Source organism: Artemia franciscana, chromosome 9 (genome assembly GCF_032884065.1).
Source record: "Artemia franciscana chromosome 9, ASM3288406v1, whole genome shotgun sequence".
NCBI lineage: Eukaryota > Metazoa > Arthropoda > Branchiopoda > Anostraca > Artemiidae > Artemia > Artemia franciscana.
In genome coordinates, this window is record NC_088871.1 from 48,593,976 (window position 1) to 48,609,835 (window position 15,860).

Below are 15,860 nucleotides of genomic sequence, written 5' to 3' on the forward strand. Positions count from 1 at the left end.
TAACAATGACTCTGAGTTTGAAGACGCTTCAACCACATTATGGTTTGTAACTCAAGAAGAACTAAAAGGCTTAGTGTCCAACTTGGTTTTGTCATAAAAAGTCAGAACTCTTTAGATCTCCATTAAACAAAATAGAATTTGCTACATCGCGAAACAGAATAAGAAATTTTAGTATTCATAAATCATAATATGCTCTCCAAATTACGCACAGGACTGAAAAGTTGGGGGTATGTCCCTTAGATTTTGAAAACAAGTTTCTCAATCGTTCAATCGAAAGCTCCTTTCTTTAGTATTTTTATTAAAAAAAAATGTATCTCCTCTTGATTTTAAAATTAAAAATATTCCTCCCTACAATCTCATGATTGGCATCCTTGATTCCACTACTGTTATTCCCGTTTCATACTCACACCTAAAATTGTTCCCTGAGAGTTTGAGAGATGTGTGTGATCAAACAGTTCGTGGTAACGAACTGTAGTAAGGAGCGACCCGGCTCAATAGTAACCAAAACTCTAAAAAATGGAATTTTGATACCAATAGCTACATCAAAAGAATCGCATTTTAATGCTGATTTTAAATATATAAGTTTAATCAAGTTTAGTCTTACCCACCAAATATTGGTATCAATGGTATTACGTATAATGGTATCATTGGTATTACGAGCCTGAGAAAATTTGCGTTATTTTGGAAAATAGGGGGAAACACCCTCTAAAAGTCATAGAATCTTATCGAAAATTACACCATCAGATTCAGCGTATCAGAGAACCCTACTGTAGAAGTTTCGAGCTCCTATCTACAAAAATGTGGAATTTTGTATTTTTTGTCAGAAGGCAGATAACGGATGCGTGTTTATTTGTTTTTTTGTTGTTTTTTTTTTCCCAGGGGTGATCGTATCGACCCAGTTGTCCCAGAATGTTGCGAGAGGGCTCATTCTAACGGAAATGAAAAGTTTTAGTGCCCTTTTTAAGTGACCAAAAAAATTGGAGGGCACCTAGGCCCCCTCCCACACTAATTATTTTTCCAAAGTCAACGGATCAAAATTCTGAGATAGCCATTTTATTCAGCGTAGTCTAAAAACCTTGTAACTATGTCTTTGGGGACGACTTACTCCCCCACAGTCCCCGTGGGAGGGGCTACAAGTTACAAACTTTGACCAGTGCTTACATATAGTAATGGTTATTGGGAAGTGTACAGGCGTTTTCAGGAGGATTTTTTGGTTGGGGGAGGGGTTGAGAAGAGGGGGATATGCTGGGGAACTTTCCATCGAGGAATTTGTCATGGGGGAAGAAAATTTCCATGAAGGGAGCGCAGGATTTACTAGCATTATTTAAAAATAAAACAATGAAAAAATAAACATGAAAAGTTTTTTTCAGCTGCAAGTAAGGAGCAGCATTAAAACTTCAAACGAACAGAAATTATTACCCATATGAGGGGCTCTCCTCCTCCTAATACCTCGCTCTTTACGCTAAAGTATTTTTAGTAATGTCAACTATTTATTCTACGGCTTTTGTGATTCAGGGGTCATTCTTAATGAATTGGAACAAAATTTAAGATTTAGTGTAAAGAGAGAGGTACTAACGAGGGAGCGAACCCCCCTCGTTACATATATCATACATATATCTCATATATGTAATAAAAACATGAGAATAAAAAGTTCTTTACGTAAGCTAATTTATAAGTTACGTATATCTTTTACTAATAAAAAGATTCGTAAAAAATTAGAAGTTCTAGTTGCCTTTTTAATTAAACAAAAATTGGAGGGCAACTAGGCTTCCTCTCCCGCTCTTTTTTTCTCAAAATCATTCGATCAAAATTATGTGAAAGCCATATAGCCAAAAAAAAAAAAAAAGAAAAAATGCAAATCTCGTTTTAATTATTCCTCTGCGGAGAGCCAAAATCGAAAGATGCATTGATTCAAAAACGTTCAGAAATTAAATAAAAAAAAAACAAGTTTTTTCAATTGAAAGTAAGGAGCGACATTAATACTAGCATTATTTAAAAATAAAACAATGAAAAAATAAATATGAAAAGTTTTTTTCAGCTGGAAGTAAGGAGCAGCATTAAAACTTAAAACGAACAGAAATTATTACCCATATGAGGGGCTAAAGTTTTTTACTGTTTTAAAAAGAAGAGTTGAGAGAAAGAGTCAAACTTTAGCGTAAAGAGTGGGGCGTTGATGAGGAAGCAGCCCCTTTCATATACGAAGTGATTTCTGTTCGTTTTAAGTTTTAGTGTCACTCCTTACTTTCAGTTGAAAAAACTTGTTTTTTTATTTAATTAACACAAAGGAAGTTACCATCAGGAATTTTGCAAATATAAAAAGCGCTAGTGCAAATATAAAATAGCATATGGAAATCACTTCGTATATGAAAGGGGCTGCTTCCTCATCAACGCCCCGCTCTTTACGCTAAAGTTTGACTCTTTCTCTCAACTCTTCTTTTTAAAACAGTAAAAAACTTTAGCGTAAAGAAGGGGGCGTTGATGAGGAAGCAGCCCCTTTCATATACGAAGTAATTTCTGTTCGTTTTAAGTTTGATCGAATGATTTTGAGAAAAAAAGAGCGGAAGAGGAAGCCTAGTTGCCCTCCAATTTTTGTTTAATTAAAAAGGCAACTAGAACTTCTAATTTTTTACGAATCTTTTTATTAGTAAAAGATATACGTAACTTATAAATTAGCTTACGTAAAGAACTTTTTATTCTCATGTTTTTATTACATATATGAGAGGGTTCGCCCCCTCGTTAGTACCTCTCTCTTTACACTAAATCTTAAATTTTGTCCAAATTCATTAAGAATGACCCCTGAATTACAAAAGCCGTAGAATAAATAGTTGACATTACTAAAAATACTTTAGCGTAAAGAGCGAGGTATTAGGAGGTGGTGAGCCCCTCATATGGGTAATAATTTCTATTCGTTTTAAGTTATAATGCTGCTCCTTACTTCCAGCTGAAAAAAAAATTTTCATATTTATTTTTTCATTGTTTTATTTTTAAATAATGCTAGTAAATCCTGCGCTCCCTTCACGGGAATTTTCTTCCCCCATGACAAATTCCTCGATGGAAAGTTCCCCAGAATATCCCCCTCTTCTCAACCCCTCCCCCAACCAAAAAATCTTCCTGAAAACGCCTGTACACTTCCCAATAAACATTACTATATGTAAGCACTGGTAAAAGTTTGTAACTTGTAGCCCCTCCCACGGGGACTGTGGGAGAATAAAAAGTTCTTTACGTAAGCTAATTTATAAGTTACGTATATCTTTCATTAATAAAAAGATTCATAAAAAATTAGAAGTTCTAGTTGCCTTTTTAATTAAACAAAAAATTGGAGGGCAACTAGGCTTCCTCTCCCGCTCTTTTTTTCTCAAAATCATTCGATCAAAATTATGAGAAAGCCATTTAGCCAAAAAAAAAAATAATGCAAATCTCGTTTTAATTATTTCTCTGCGGAGAGCCAAAATCAAAAGATGCATTGATTCAAAAACGTTCAGAAATTAAATAAAAAAAAAATAAGTTTTTTCAATTGAAAGTAAGGAGTGACATTAAAACTTAAAACGAACAGAAATCGCTTCGTATATGAAAGGGGCTGCTTCCTCATCAACGCCCCGCTCTTTATGCTAAAGTTAGAACCTAGGCAACTAGGCCTTCTCTCCCGCTCTTTTTTTCTCAAAATCATTCGATCAAAATTATGAGAAATCCATTTAGCAAAAAAAAAAAAAAAAAAAAAAAATGCAAATCTCGTTTTAATTATTCCTCTGCGGAGAGCCAAAATCAAAAGATGCATTGATTCAAAACGTTCAGAAATTAAATAAAAAAAAACAAGTTTTTTCAATTGAAAGTAAGGAGCGACATTAATACTAGCATTATTTAAAAATAAAACAATGAAAAAATAAATATGAAAAGTTTTTTTCAGCTGGAAGTAAGGAGCAGCATTAAAACTTACAACGAACAGAAATTATTACCCATATGAGGGGCTAAAGTTTTTTACTGTTTTAAAAAGAAGAGTTGAGAGAAAGAGTCAAACTTTAGCGTAAAGAGTGGGGCGTTGATGAGGAAGCAGCCCCTTTCATATACGAAGTAATTTCTGTTCGTTTTCAGTTTTAATCTCGCTCCTTACTTTCAGTTGAAAAAACTTGTTTTTTTATTTAATTAACACAAAGGAAGTTACCATCAGGAATTTTGCAAATATAAAAAGCGCTATTGCAAATATAAAATAGCATATGGAACCCAAGGATGCTTGCCAATTAATTTTAAAGGATGAAAAAGGATGTGCAAGGAGTAAAATCTACAAGAAAAATCTTTAATTGAAAATAATTCAAATTAAAATTTTCTTAATCTTTTTCCATCAGTACTTTTTTTGGTTGATATTTTTGTGGGTAGATGATAACGGCATTTAATAATTCTTTACCAATGTATTGTTTTAATTTTAGTTACTTATAATTACTAGCAGTCTCTCAGAGGTATCAAGGTAAAAAATACAAGGAAAGTCCGTGTGGGACATAGTTAATATTCTGTCGCCCGCTGTATGAACCGGTAATAATATTTTATTGGAGCTTATTCGTGCCACCAGCCCGTTAACATTAAATTATTGGAACAGTACTATTTAATTGTAATTATAATACTAAAATACATATTCATCCTACATTTTGTTTTCGTTCCTCGCAGAGCCCAGAATTTGATTCCAATGATGAGGTTATGCAAAAGCATCTCCATAACAATCCAAAGAAGAAAATGATTAATTCATTTTTTTTTTGCATTTGCTGTAGAAGAAAATTAAATTCAAATGGTGTTAAGTGAAGCTATTTGTTTTAAAGTCACGATTAGAAGCTTTCGATGATCCTTATTTTAACTTTTTAATTCGGACTATCTATAGAATACATCATCGATCCCAACTAGACCTTATAACATGACACTTTTGAAGCTAATATCAAACTATACGTCATTGATTTTAGAAAGTTTGGTTACCACCAAACCATACATAGCTTTCTTAGCTAAGGGCAGTCCCAAAAGCTTGAATTGAGGTAAGTTTTAATGAAGATTCAGGCAGATTAATTTCGATAGAACAATCAATCAGAATCCACAAAATATTTATTGTTTTAACTCTTATAACTAAAAGGCTTATGTTTTGGATTTCTTTCAATTACGGGCTAGGAGATAATAAAATTTTTAAGCTCTAAATTTATTTTTTATGCTTTTAGAAAATCTTTACAGTAAGTATCAATAGTAAAAGAATTTAAAGGATACATGATTGACAAATAACAGGTAAAATAGGAATAAATCCTTTTATTAGACAATGAAAAACAATGATAACAATTCTGAAAATTTCGATCACATACATAGAAACCTTCATCAACAGATAAACATCCTATTTATCCCCAATTTAACTGTTGTTTGTAAGTCAGAGAGGGCGTTGTGGTAGCTGAAAAAATCCACGTTACATGACACACAAGAGGAACGTGTAACAGGAGGAAAAAAAATCCCACTGGCCTTGAAAAACTTCATTTTGTGGTTGGCGTTTCCCAACATCGCAAATTTCGTGGTCGCTCTAAGTTGATGACTATTTCCAACACCAGCTCCTGTGACTCAGGCTTAATGCTGAGTCTTTTGAAATTATATAGGAAAATTTTAGCTCTAAAGCTATGAAAAACAACAATTTAAGTAGCATTAAGAATTTTGAATAAAGATACACTAGTCTGGACAAACACAGGGGGCAGGGAAGCTAAGGGTATACAAAGATGAAACTGTTATCGAGGTTTCCAAAGACCTTTAGAAGAAGCTAATGAGGATTGTTTTTTTTCATTTTTACAGCCTTTTTTATCTTAAAATTTATTCAGTGGAATATCTTTTAAAAATGGACCATTTGAAGTTTAAATGGCCACTTCTATCAATTCACAGAAAGTAGGGTGGACGAGGTAAAATATATTTCCCAAAACCTATGAGACGACAATTTTGTTCTTTTTCATTTTTTTTCACTTAAAACACCGAGAAAGGGTATTTTTCAATGAAAATGCCGAAAAAAAAGGTATTTCTCAAAATTCAGAGGGGTGGGCAAGTGGATGCACTTGCCCACATCCTAATTATAGAAACTGCCTGTGGCACTAAAAATGTTTTTCTCATTTTTGGTTGATTAATGGGATAAATTTGACAAAACAAAGCATCTAAATACACAAAGGAAAAAGATGATAAAGATGATATCAATTCGCAAATGAAGTAGCCATTGTAAATGACAAAGCCTAATAGCCTAATTTTGCATGCTTTTGTGAAAAAGCTCCATATTCCAAAGTTAAAGGTAAAGGATATGGTACCGAACTTTACAGTCCATGCTGGTGGTGCTAACCTCCATTATTTGGCCCTTCAGCCAAGTAGGCACAATGGAGGGTTTGGGACCAGCCATCCTATTGTCTCCAAAAATCCTCCCTCTTCACCTTTCTCGCATTTCTCCATACACCCATTTGGATGTAAGTCTATGCTGGATAAGCTTACAAAGTCAAACCACGGATCCTCGTTCAAACCAAATAATTGAGGACATAGGGAATTAAACCCCCATCCCCAAGGAAATAGGATTTCATTCTAGTACGCCAACTACCCAGCTGGAGCGGTTCCTTGGGACTTAACTGAATTAGATCAAGAATAACTTACTTTTGTTGCCTCTTCTTTCAGTCTTGTATGCTCTGCAATAAATCGAACACAAAAACATGACTGATGAAGCTCTTGATTACATTTACCCCCACCAGGTATGTTTGCTGACCCAGGGCACAAAGGTGAGTATCCTACATATCTAACTTCAGAGGGACTTTCTGGACGACCTTCAGGCATTCGTGCAGGAGGGGGTACAGGTAAGGGAACCTGTAGAGGCGACAAGACTTCACTAGAGCCATGTATTCGGCAATTCGGTGAAAAGTGTCCATCTGGTGTTCTTAAATAGACAATAGTTGTTACTTCCTTCTATGTGGAAACGAAATATTCAGAGTCAATAAAGAAAACAATAATGTGCTAACATAATCATAATAATAACAAAAATTCTGAAAAATAGGTATTGGATCCAATAGATGCAGGATACAACAAAGCCTGAAATAAATTGTTAAACAAGTTAATTACATAATTGTAATAGCATAATACAATGGTAGTGTAATAAAGTACATCAGCCATATTTTAAATTGTTTTTAAAAGATGGAGCATGAAGAGAAAGAATGGAAAAAATATTTTAAGAAAATAATAATATATTAATATAATACAAACATCATGCTATATTTTTAAGGTATATTCACTTGAAAAGATATAAGATGAAACAAATCCCGGTAGAAATTTATAATGTAGATCATAATAAAAAATAGTATAATAGCTAATGGAAGAAACATCTTAAAAAAGTCTCATTGAAAAGATCTAACATAAAATATTTTTAAATATATCTAGTATATTTGAAATAGAGCAGGATTAAGCGATGCAATTTGAAACGCAGCAGGGATGTTTCCATGTGTGATTTTAGCCTCCAGATTCCATTGCCAGATATCCACGTGTTTTGTTCAGCTTGCTTTTTTGTTTCCTCTATAACCCTTATCATTTTGTGTTTCAGAGATTCATTTCTTACTTTGGGGATTTGTTTCAAGTAAACTAAATATTCGCTTGTTTCGTTCAGGTTACCAGAACTTCGTAGAGATATGTTTAATGGCTCATTTAAGATCTATTGCTCATATCCACGTACTTTTGATCTATCCTACCTCTAACTAAGGGTCGTCTGGCAATATAAACGGTGCTTTGGTTGCACATATGAAAAGACTTGGAAGTATAAAATGACATCAATGTAATATTTACGGTCCCAAGCTCTTAACTAAATGTTTACATTAACCCTGCTGTATACTCCCCCTCTCAGCTCCCTTATTAGGTTTTGTAAATCGTCTGCTCACCAGCAGGCTACTGCAACATTAAGAAGGCTTGCTGGCTACCACACCATCGTAGAGAGATTTGTAATGTCTCATTTAAAAGTTAAAGCTCATATACATGTGCATTTTTAAAATTCTACCGTCTGTAAGTGCCATCGTGGTTGTAGCACTAGCTAAAATCTAGTAAAAGGTGAGCCAGGGCCCATAGTAACCAAATGTTAAAAAACGTTGTTTTTATTTAAAACTGCCTAATTAGAATAATTGTCATCTGACTATGATTCAGCAATGATAACTATTATTGCGGTTAATATTTAAAGTAAAAGATTATTGAAAAAAATAAATCTATGGGGATCCAAAAAAGAGCCAAAACCCCTCAAAAATGCCACAAAATCAAAACAAAAAGAAAAATATTGAAATCGGCATTATGCATGGTTCATATTTTGCATGGGTAGCACTGATGAGTCTAATTCTTTTTTTTTAGCTGAGGCATAAAAAAAGGCAGATGGGATTTGCTTTAGGCTTTAAGATGGAAGTTGCAGCAATTCCTACATAAGTTATACCAAACCTTCTTTTTTAGCGGGTTCAGAATATGCAGGGGAGTAATGGAAGAGGATTCCACGATGGTTCTTTTCTGGACACCTTTTAGCTAATTCTACTCATAATTTCCTCAAACTTAACACTATAGACTCCTGTAATAGTTCTTCAACCTTATACAAAGTCCACAAGTACAACTTCTTTACAGTCGTAGAAAACGGTTGCCACTACCTTATTGACAGAAATTTCACGTAATTTTGGAATATCCTTAGCATTATCGCATTTGGTGTTACCTGGAATGTAATTAAGATCCAGGAGTCAGAATTGAATTGTGTGGACGACGAAAGTGTACAGTTGTTTTGGTATCAAGTGGCCCGTCAAAAATAATCGAAATCATATTTTTCAAAGTCATACTATACGGTATACTTTCAAAAAATTTATGAGAGATACGGAAATTTTTCATGGGTTTCGAAAACCTTGAAAATCTTGTTTACAAAAGCAGTTATTTCTAGGATGCCAAGAAAAATTTTTATATCGAAGAGTGCATGTTTTCTTGCTGACTTTACATGGCATTGAACGTCTAAAATATATTGAAACGTTAACCCCAAAATTTTGGAAAATCGTAATTTATGTTTTTCGAAATAATAACTTGCAGCCTTACTTCAAAAAAATTTACAAGAGACACAGAAGTTTTGCTTAGGTTTCTGAAGAGAAACTATGAATTTCTATCAAAATTTCAAAGTTGTTTGATTTCTAAAAAGTTTATCCTCGAAGCTAGGACATTTTACTTTGATTAAATATTTTTTTTAGGTGCAAAATTAAATCTTAAAATGAATGGAAATTATTGTATCAGTGACACTTCCCCATCTCAGATGGAAATAAAAATAAAAAAAGATGTGCCTGGCAGTGTTGTTTCTGCATTAACTATAAATTTGAAAACTGGTAAATATTAATTTAACAAAACAAGAAACAAGAATTTACTTATGTCATTATAGTTACCGGTAACTAGCACTTTACTGAAACAACAAAAGCCAAGTATAAGAAACTAGAATATTGATTTAGGAGTCAAAAGTGAGCACGTAGCCCGACAATAACAAACTAATCCATAACGCTTTTCACAGCCTTAAACCAACTGTGATATAAGTAACTTTAACTGTACAATTAGAATTATCTTACAAATATAAGCATAAAATTAAATACTATTTTAGCAACCGTAAAGTCATTGAAAAGCACACAGATAGAATGGATTGATTTATCAAATAAAATTATGGTGTCACCGGCTATAATAACTGTAGGGAGTAACATACAATATTAGATTGTAACAAATGCACTTTAGTATTACTCCAGATGAAGATCAAATATGTCATATATGAAAATCCTTCTATTTCTCTCTACGCATAGAAGAATATCAAGTTATGATACAAATTCTAAGGCTAGTCTATTGTCCTTATACTATCAAGATCGTTTCACTTCGAACTTGTCTACCACCCTAATCATGGAATTTCCTTTTCAAAAACAAAACGAGATCCAATTTTTTGACAGAGGTCATTGTGCAGAAGTGATACTAAATTAAACAAAAAAAAAAACAATAATCATAAACGCTTTTACTCTCGGTGTTTTTTATGTTTTTTTTTCCTGCTGAATAAATACAAAATCGTAGTCACAATTAAATTGCAAGAAAATCAAACACATAGGCAGTTAAGCAAACAGGGTAAGCCTAACACTCACAAAGGCTGCTTATGTCTAGGATAAAACTCTGCCTCAAACACAGAAGTCGATTCGCTATTTCTTGGCTATCGGAAATTAATAACTAGTAGGTACAATCTTCTCAAGAAGAGTTACGTACGTTTTTTTTTACATAGTTGCCAAGCTGAATTTGATGAAGGTGTTGGACTTGGCTCCTACGTTCTTGGATAAGGTTTTTCAAAAAAATATTAAAATCTTCAGTCTTTATAGAAGAAATTAAATCAAAGTTCATTTCAGATTAACGACGCTTCGTGACTACTAAGGTCCCTGCGTAGGCCCCGCAGTAAATCAAAGTTTATTTAATTTTCAAAAAACCCTCTTTCAAAAAGTGGAGTGATATTATTTTACAGCATTATGAGCTTTGTGCTAAGTTACTAACAAGCCAGGAGATGTTATTTCCTTATGTCTGTATGATTATAGAAAACTTGTCCTCTATTGAAATAATAAAAAAAAACTTTTTTAACTGAAAGTAAGGAGCGATATTAAAACTTAAAACGAACAAAAATTACTCCGTAAATTAAAGGGGCTGTTCTCTCTTCAACACCCCGCTCTTTACATTCAAGTTGGACTCTTTCTCTCCTCTGACTTTTAAAACAGTAAAAAACCTTAGCATAAACAGCGGGGTGTTGAGGAAGGAGCAGCCACTTTCATTTACAGAGTAATTTCTGTTCGTTTTAAGTTTTAATATCGCTCCTTATTTTCAGTTAAAAAAAACTTGTTTTTTTATTTAATTTATAAACGTTTTTGAATTAATGGATGTTTTGATTTTGACTCTCCGCACATGAATAATTAAAACTAAATTTGCATATTAATTTATTTTTTAGACTAAATGGCTTTCTTATAGTTTTGATGGGACGATTTTGAGAAAAAAGGAGCGAGGGAGTAGGCCTAGTTACCCTCCAAATTTTTGGTTATTTAAAAGGCAACTAAAACTTGTGATTTTTTACGAATGTTTTTATTAGTAAAAATATACGGAACTTACAAATTAACTTACGTAACGAACTTCTATATTCGTATATTTTTATTGCGTATATGAGGGGGCTCACCCCCTCGTCAATAACTCGCTCTCTACACTAAAGCTTAAACTTTGTCCCAATTCCTTAAAAATGACCACTGAATCACAAAGGCCGTAGAATAAATAGTTGAGATTAATACAATTCCTTTAGCGTAAAGAGCAAGGTATTTGGAGAAGGTGAACCCTTCATATACGTAATAATTTCTGTTCGCTTAAAGTTTTAATGCTGTTCCTTACTTTCAGTTGAAAAAACTTTTTCATATTTATTTTTTCATTGTTCTTTGAAAAAATGCTTAAAAATCCTGCGCCCCTTCACGGAAATTTTCTTTCCCCATGACAAGTTCCTCCATGGAAAGCTCCCTCCGCATAGCCCCCTCCCCTCAACCCCTCCCTAAGCAAAAATATCCCCCTGAAAGCGTCTGTACACTTTACAATAACCATTACAACATGTAAACACTGGTCAAGGTTCCTAACTTGCAGCAACTCCCACGGGGATTGTGGCTTGTCCGCAAGGACTTATTTATTATATTTTTCGACTAAGCTGAATAAAATGGTAATCTCGAAATTTTGATCCAGTGACTTCAGGAAAAACGAGCGTGGGAGGGGGCCTAGGTGCCCTTCCATTTTTTTGGCCACTTAAAAAAGGGCACTAGAACTTTCAATTTCCATTAGAATGAGATCTATCGCGACATTCCAGCACCACTGGGTCGATACGATCGACCCTAGGGAAAAAAACAAAAAAAAACAACAAAAAAGAAACAACAAATAAACACGCATCTGTGATCTGTCTTGTGGCAAAAAATGCAAAATTCCACAATTTGTAGATAGGAGCTTGAAACTTCAACTTTAGGGTTCTCTGATACGCTGAGTCCGATGGTGTGATTTTCGTTAAGATTCTATGAATGTTAAGGGGTCTTTCCCCCTGTTTTCTAAAAGAAGGCAAATTTTCTCAGGCTCGTAACTTTAGATGGGCAAGACTAAACTTTATGAAACTTATATATTTAATTACATAATTTTATTGCATAAAAATTCCGTTTTTTGAAGTTTCGGTTACTATTTATTCGGGTCGCTCCTAACTACAGTTCGTTACCACAAACTGTTTGACAACAAAACAACATGAGAGTTTTGGCACGGTAAAAGCAAACCATTTAAGGGCAGTCTTTCCAGTTTACTCCCATTTCAGAATTAAATAAAACAAGTTTTTTAACTGAAAGTAAGGAGCAAAATTAAATCCTAAAACGAACAGAAATTACTACATATATTACGGGGTTTCAATCCAAGTTAATACCTCACTCTCTACGTTAAAGCTCGAATTTTCGTCCAATTTTTTGAGAATCACGAGGGCCGTTTTATGAGAATAAATGATTCTTTTTAAACTACTAAAAAAAGTTAGCGTAAAGAGCCAGGTATTAACCAGGAGGTATTGACCCTAATGTCAATCTTAAGGTAATAATTTCTGCGAGTTTTAGGTTTTAATGTTATTCCTTACTTTCTGTTAAAAAACTTGCTTTTTATTTAATTTCTGATGTTATTTAAATGATACTGAGAAATCCGGCACCCCTTCATAGCAATGTCCTTTCCCCGAGAAAAATTATCCCGTTGAAATATCCTCCCACGTACTAGACCCCCACCATTACTAAAAAACATACCCCATGGAATGTCTGTATACTTTCCAATAACCAATACTTTGTATAAACAAGGGGCAAAGTTTTTAACTTGCGGCCCTTCTCCCGGGGACTTTGGGGGATTAAGTCTTCCTTAAGGACATAGTTATTAGATATTTCGACTGTGTTGAACAAAATGGAAATCTCAAGATTTTGATTTGGGTGACTTTGGGGAAAAATAAGTGGGAGGGGGCCTAGTTGGCTGATTTTTTTGGTCGCTTAAAAAGAGACTAAAACTTCAATTTACGTGTTAATGCTTAATTTTGAAACATTATAAAACCACTGGGTCGATAAAATAACCCCTGAAAAAAAAAACGCATCCGTGATCTGGCAAAAAATACAAAATTCTACATTCGTCCATATAGAAGCTTGACGTCTCTACAGTAGGATTCTCTGATACGCTGAATCTGATGGTATGGTTTTCATTAAGATTCTATGACTTTTGGGGATGTTCCCCCCTTTTTTCGAAAATAAGGTAAATTTTTCTCTGGGACGTAACTTTTAATGGGTAAAACTAAGCTTGATGAAACTTTCATATTTTAAATTAGTATAACAATATAATTTTTTTTATGTTTGTATTGGTACGAAAATTCCGTTTTTTAGAGTTCTGGTTACTATTCAGCCGGTTCGCTCCTTACTTACAGTTCGTTAACACGAACTGCCTGAACAGGATTCAACTTTCAATGACAGATCTACTTCCGTTTCTAACCTTCTAAATCTTCTCCTTTGAAATATTATCTCTTCCAACTGCTTTAAATATATATTAAAATGTAAACTAAAGTCTAAAACACGGCAAAATCTCTACAAAAATGGAAAATTTCCTTAATTCTCTCCTTTTTCAAACGAATAGTTTTCTTTATTCTCATTCTCTTTAATTGTCAGATTTTAAAATTTTAATATCAGTAGCCTACCTGAGCAGCAAGAAATAAAAAATTCCAGAACTAAATAAATCCTTTTTACAAACAGATACTATATATTCAGCACTTTTTCTCATCCCCCTTAATTGTCAGATTTTTTTTTAAAATATCCTTAACCTACTTGAGCAGAATGAAGTGAAAAATTCCAGAATTTAGAAAGTCCTTATTATAAAAGGATACGAGGTAGCCAGTGCTTGTTCTCGTCCACTTTAATTGTCATATATACAATATAAATATATATATATATATATATATATATATATATATATATATATATATATATATATATATATAAATAAGTCGTCTGTCCGTTACGCCAGATTATATCTTATCTATATATAAAAATGAAACTAAACTGAAAAGCAAACTGAAACTAAAAATATAGAAACTGGGAATTGCATAAATATTTCTATATATTTTGACAATAGATTAAAGTAATTCGAAAACCTTATAACAGATATTTATAATTTTGAGGTTTATTATAAATTGTTGAGTGTTAGTATGCTTGGCACGTAAAATTTTTTCCAGCAGTCAATGTTAGAATGAACACTGACAAATTGAAAAACATTGAAAAAGATAGAATGTTACCAAATCCTACAACAGAAGAAACAGCCGAGGAAGCTGCTCAAAGAGCTAATGCCAAAAGGCTTGCGGCTAAAGAACGCCAAACCGCGCAATTAGATGAAGATCAACCTGGACAGCGAGAGTCAAAACGTATCAAAACTGAAAATGATAGCGATGATGATTGGGTTTGGGATTTTGACTTGGATAAGGTTATCAATGCCTACCAGATTTTAGTTAAAAAAACAAAGGTTCGGCGATATGTATTTACGTCTGAAAAATAAAGAAGAAAAAGAAAACTGAAATTAAAAATGTAAAAACTGGGAATTGCATAAATATTTCAAAATATTTTGACAATAGATTAAAGTAATTCGAAAACCTGAAAACAGATAACTTAAAATTTTGAGGTTTATTATAAATTGTTGAGCTTTAGCATGCTTGGCAAGTGAAGATTTTTCCAACTGTCAATGTTAGAATAAACATTGAACGACAGAATTTGCGATTGCTATATGTCACTTGGTTAATACCAAGTGCCATAAAAAGGTAAAAACTAAAAAGAAAAAAAGCTAAAAAAAACTGAAAAAGCTGCAAAACTAAAAAAAAATTAAAACTAGAAAAGAAACTATATGTATATCTATATATATAAAAATAAGTTGTATGTATGTTGACTGACGTCATGTTTGTGTGTCGACTGATGTTATGTTTGTTGACTGACGTCATTATGAGGATTGAGCATTATTCCGTCATGAAGTTGTTTGTCGACTGACGTCATGTTTGTCGATTGACTAAATTACAGACCGGGACACCGGGACACAAAGGACGACCGGGAAACAGGGAATATAAATGACGAACGGGACACTCAAAGAGAAATTACAGACTGGGACACCGGGACACAAATAACGACCGGGGCACAGGGAATATAAATAACGACCGGGACACAGGGACACACCTACAACTGGGACGCCGGGGGGCACAGGGGGGATATATAAATGACGACCGGGACACAGGGATTGTTCGAATAGAAATTACAGACCGGGACACAGGGAATGTAAATGACGACCGGGACACAGGGACACAACTACAACTGGGACGCCGGGGGCACAGGGGGGATATATAAATGACGACTGGGACACAGGGAATGTTCGAATAGAAAAGGCAGATCCGTTGGAATCATGGGAATGCGAGGAATAAGAACAGCCTCACGATCAAAAGGCCCTGTCAAGATTGTGGCCTCTATTACGTTTTCCATTGTTTTTTTTACGGCAAGTCGCGTGCCATTACAAAGCTTTGGTGGGTTGATATTTCTTAAAAGTATTATTGGTACGCCTATTTTTAGTTGTAGCACGTGTGGTGGAAACCCTGAAAGATCTACGGAATTTAAAAATTCAGATGGATAATTAACCGCTTCATTTGGTTCCAAAACTGTGTCGACTGACTTGTAAAGGACTGCCTGGTCTCGAATCTTGGTCAAAACAATATTGTTGATTCTGTGGACGTCTATATTTTTGGGTGTGAGAATCGCTCTTTCACTTAGCCATTTATTATTTTTATA

General features: G+C 33.8%; 1 protein-coding gene across 3 annotated transcripts in view; it reads right to left on the reverse strand.

The window, feature by feature from the left end:
• The window catches only part of LOC136031504 (acetylcholine receptor subunit alpha-like), a 201,737-nt gene that overhangs the window by 8,173 nt on the left and 177,704 nt on the right, over positions 1-15,860 (reverse strand). For all 3 annotated transcript variants that reach the window (XM_065711166.1, XM_065711167.1, XM_065711165.1), the window contains exon 11: positions 6,631-6,907. In XM_065711166.1, the coding sequence (XP_065567238.1) occupies positions 6,631-6,907 (277 nt within the window). The remainder of the gene's footprint in view (positions 1-6,630; positions 6,908-15,860) is intronic.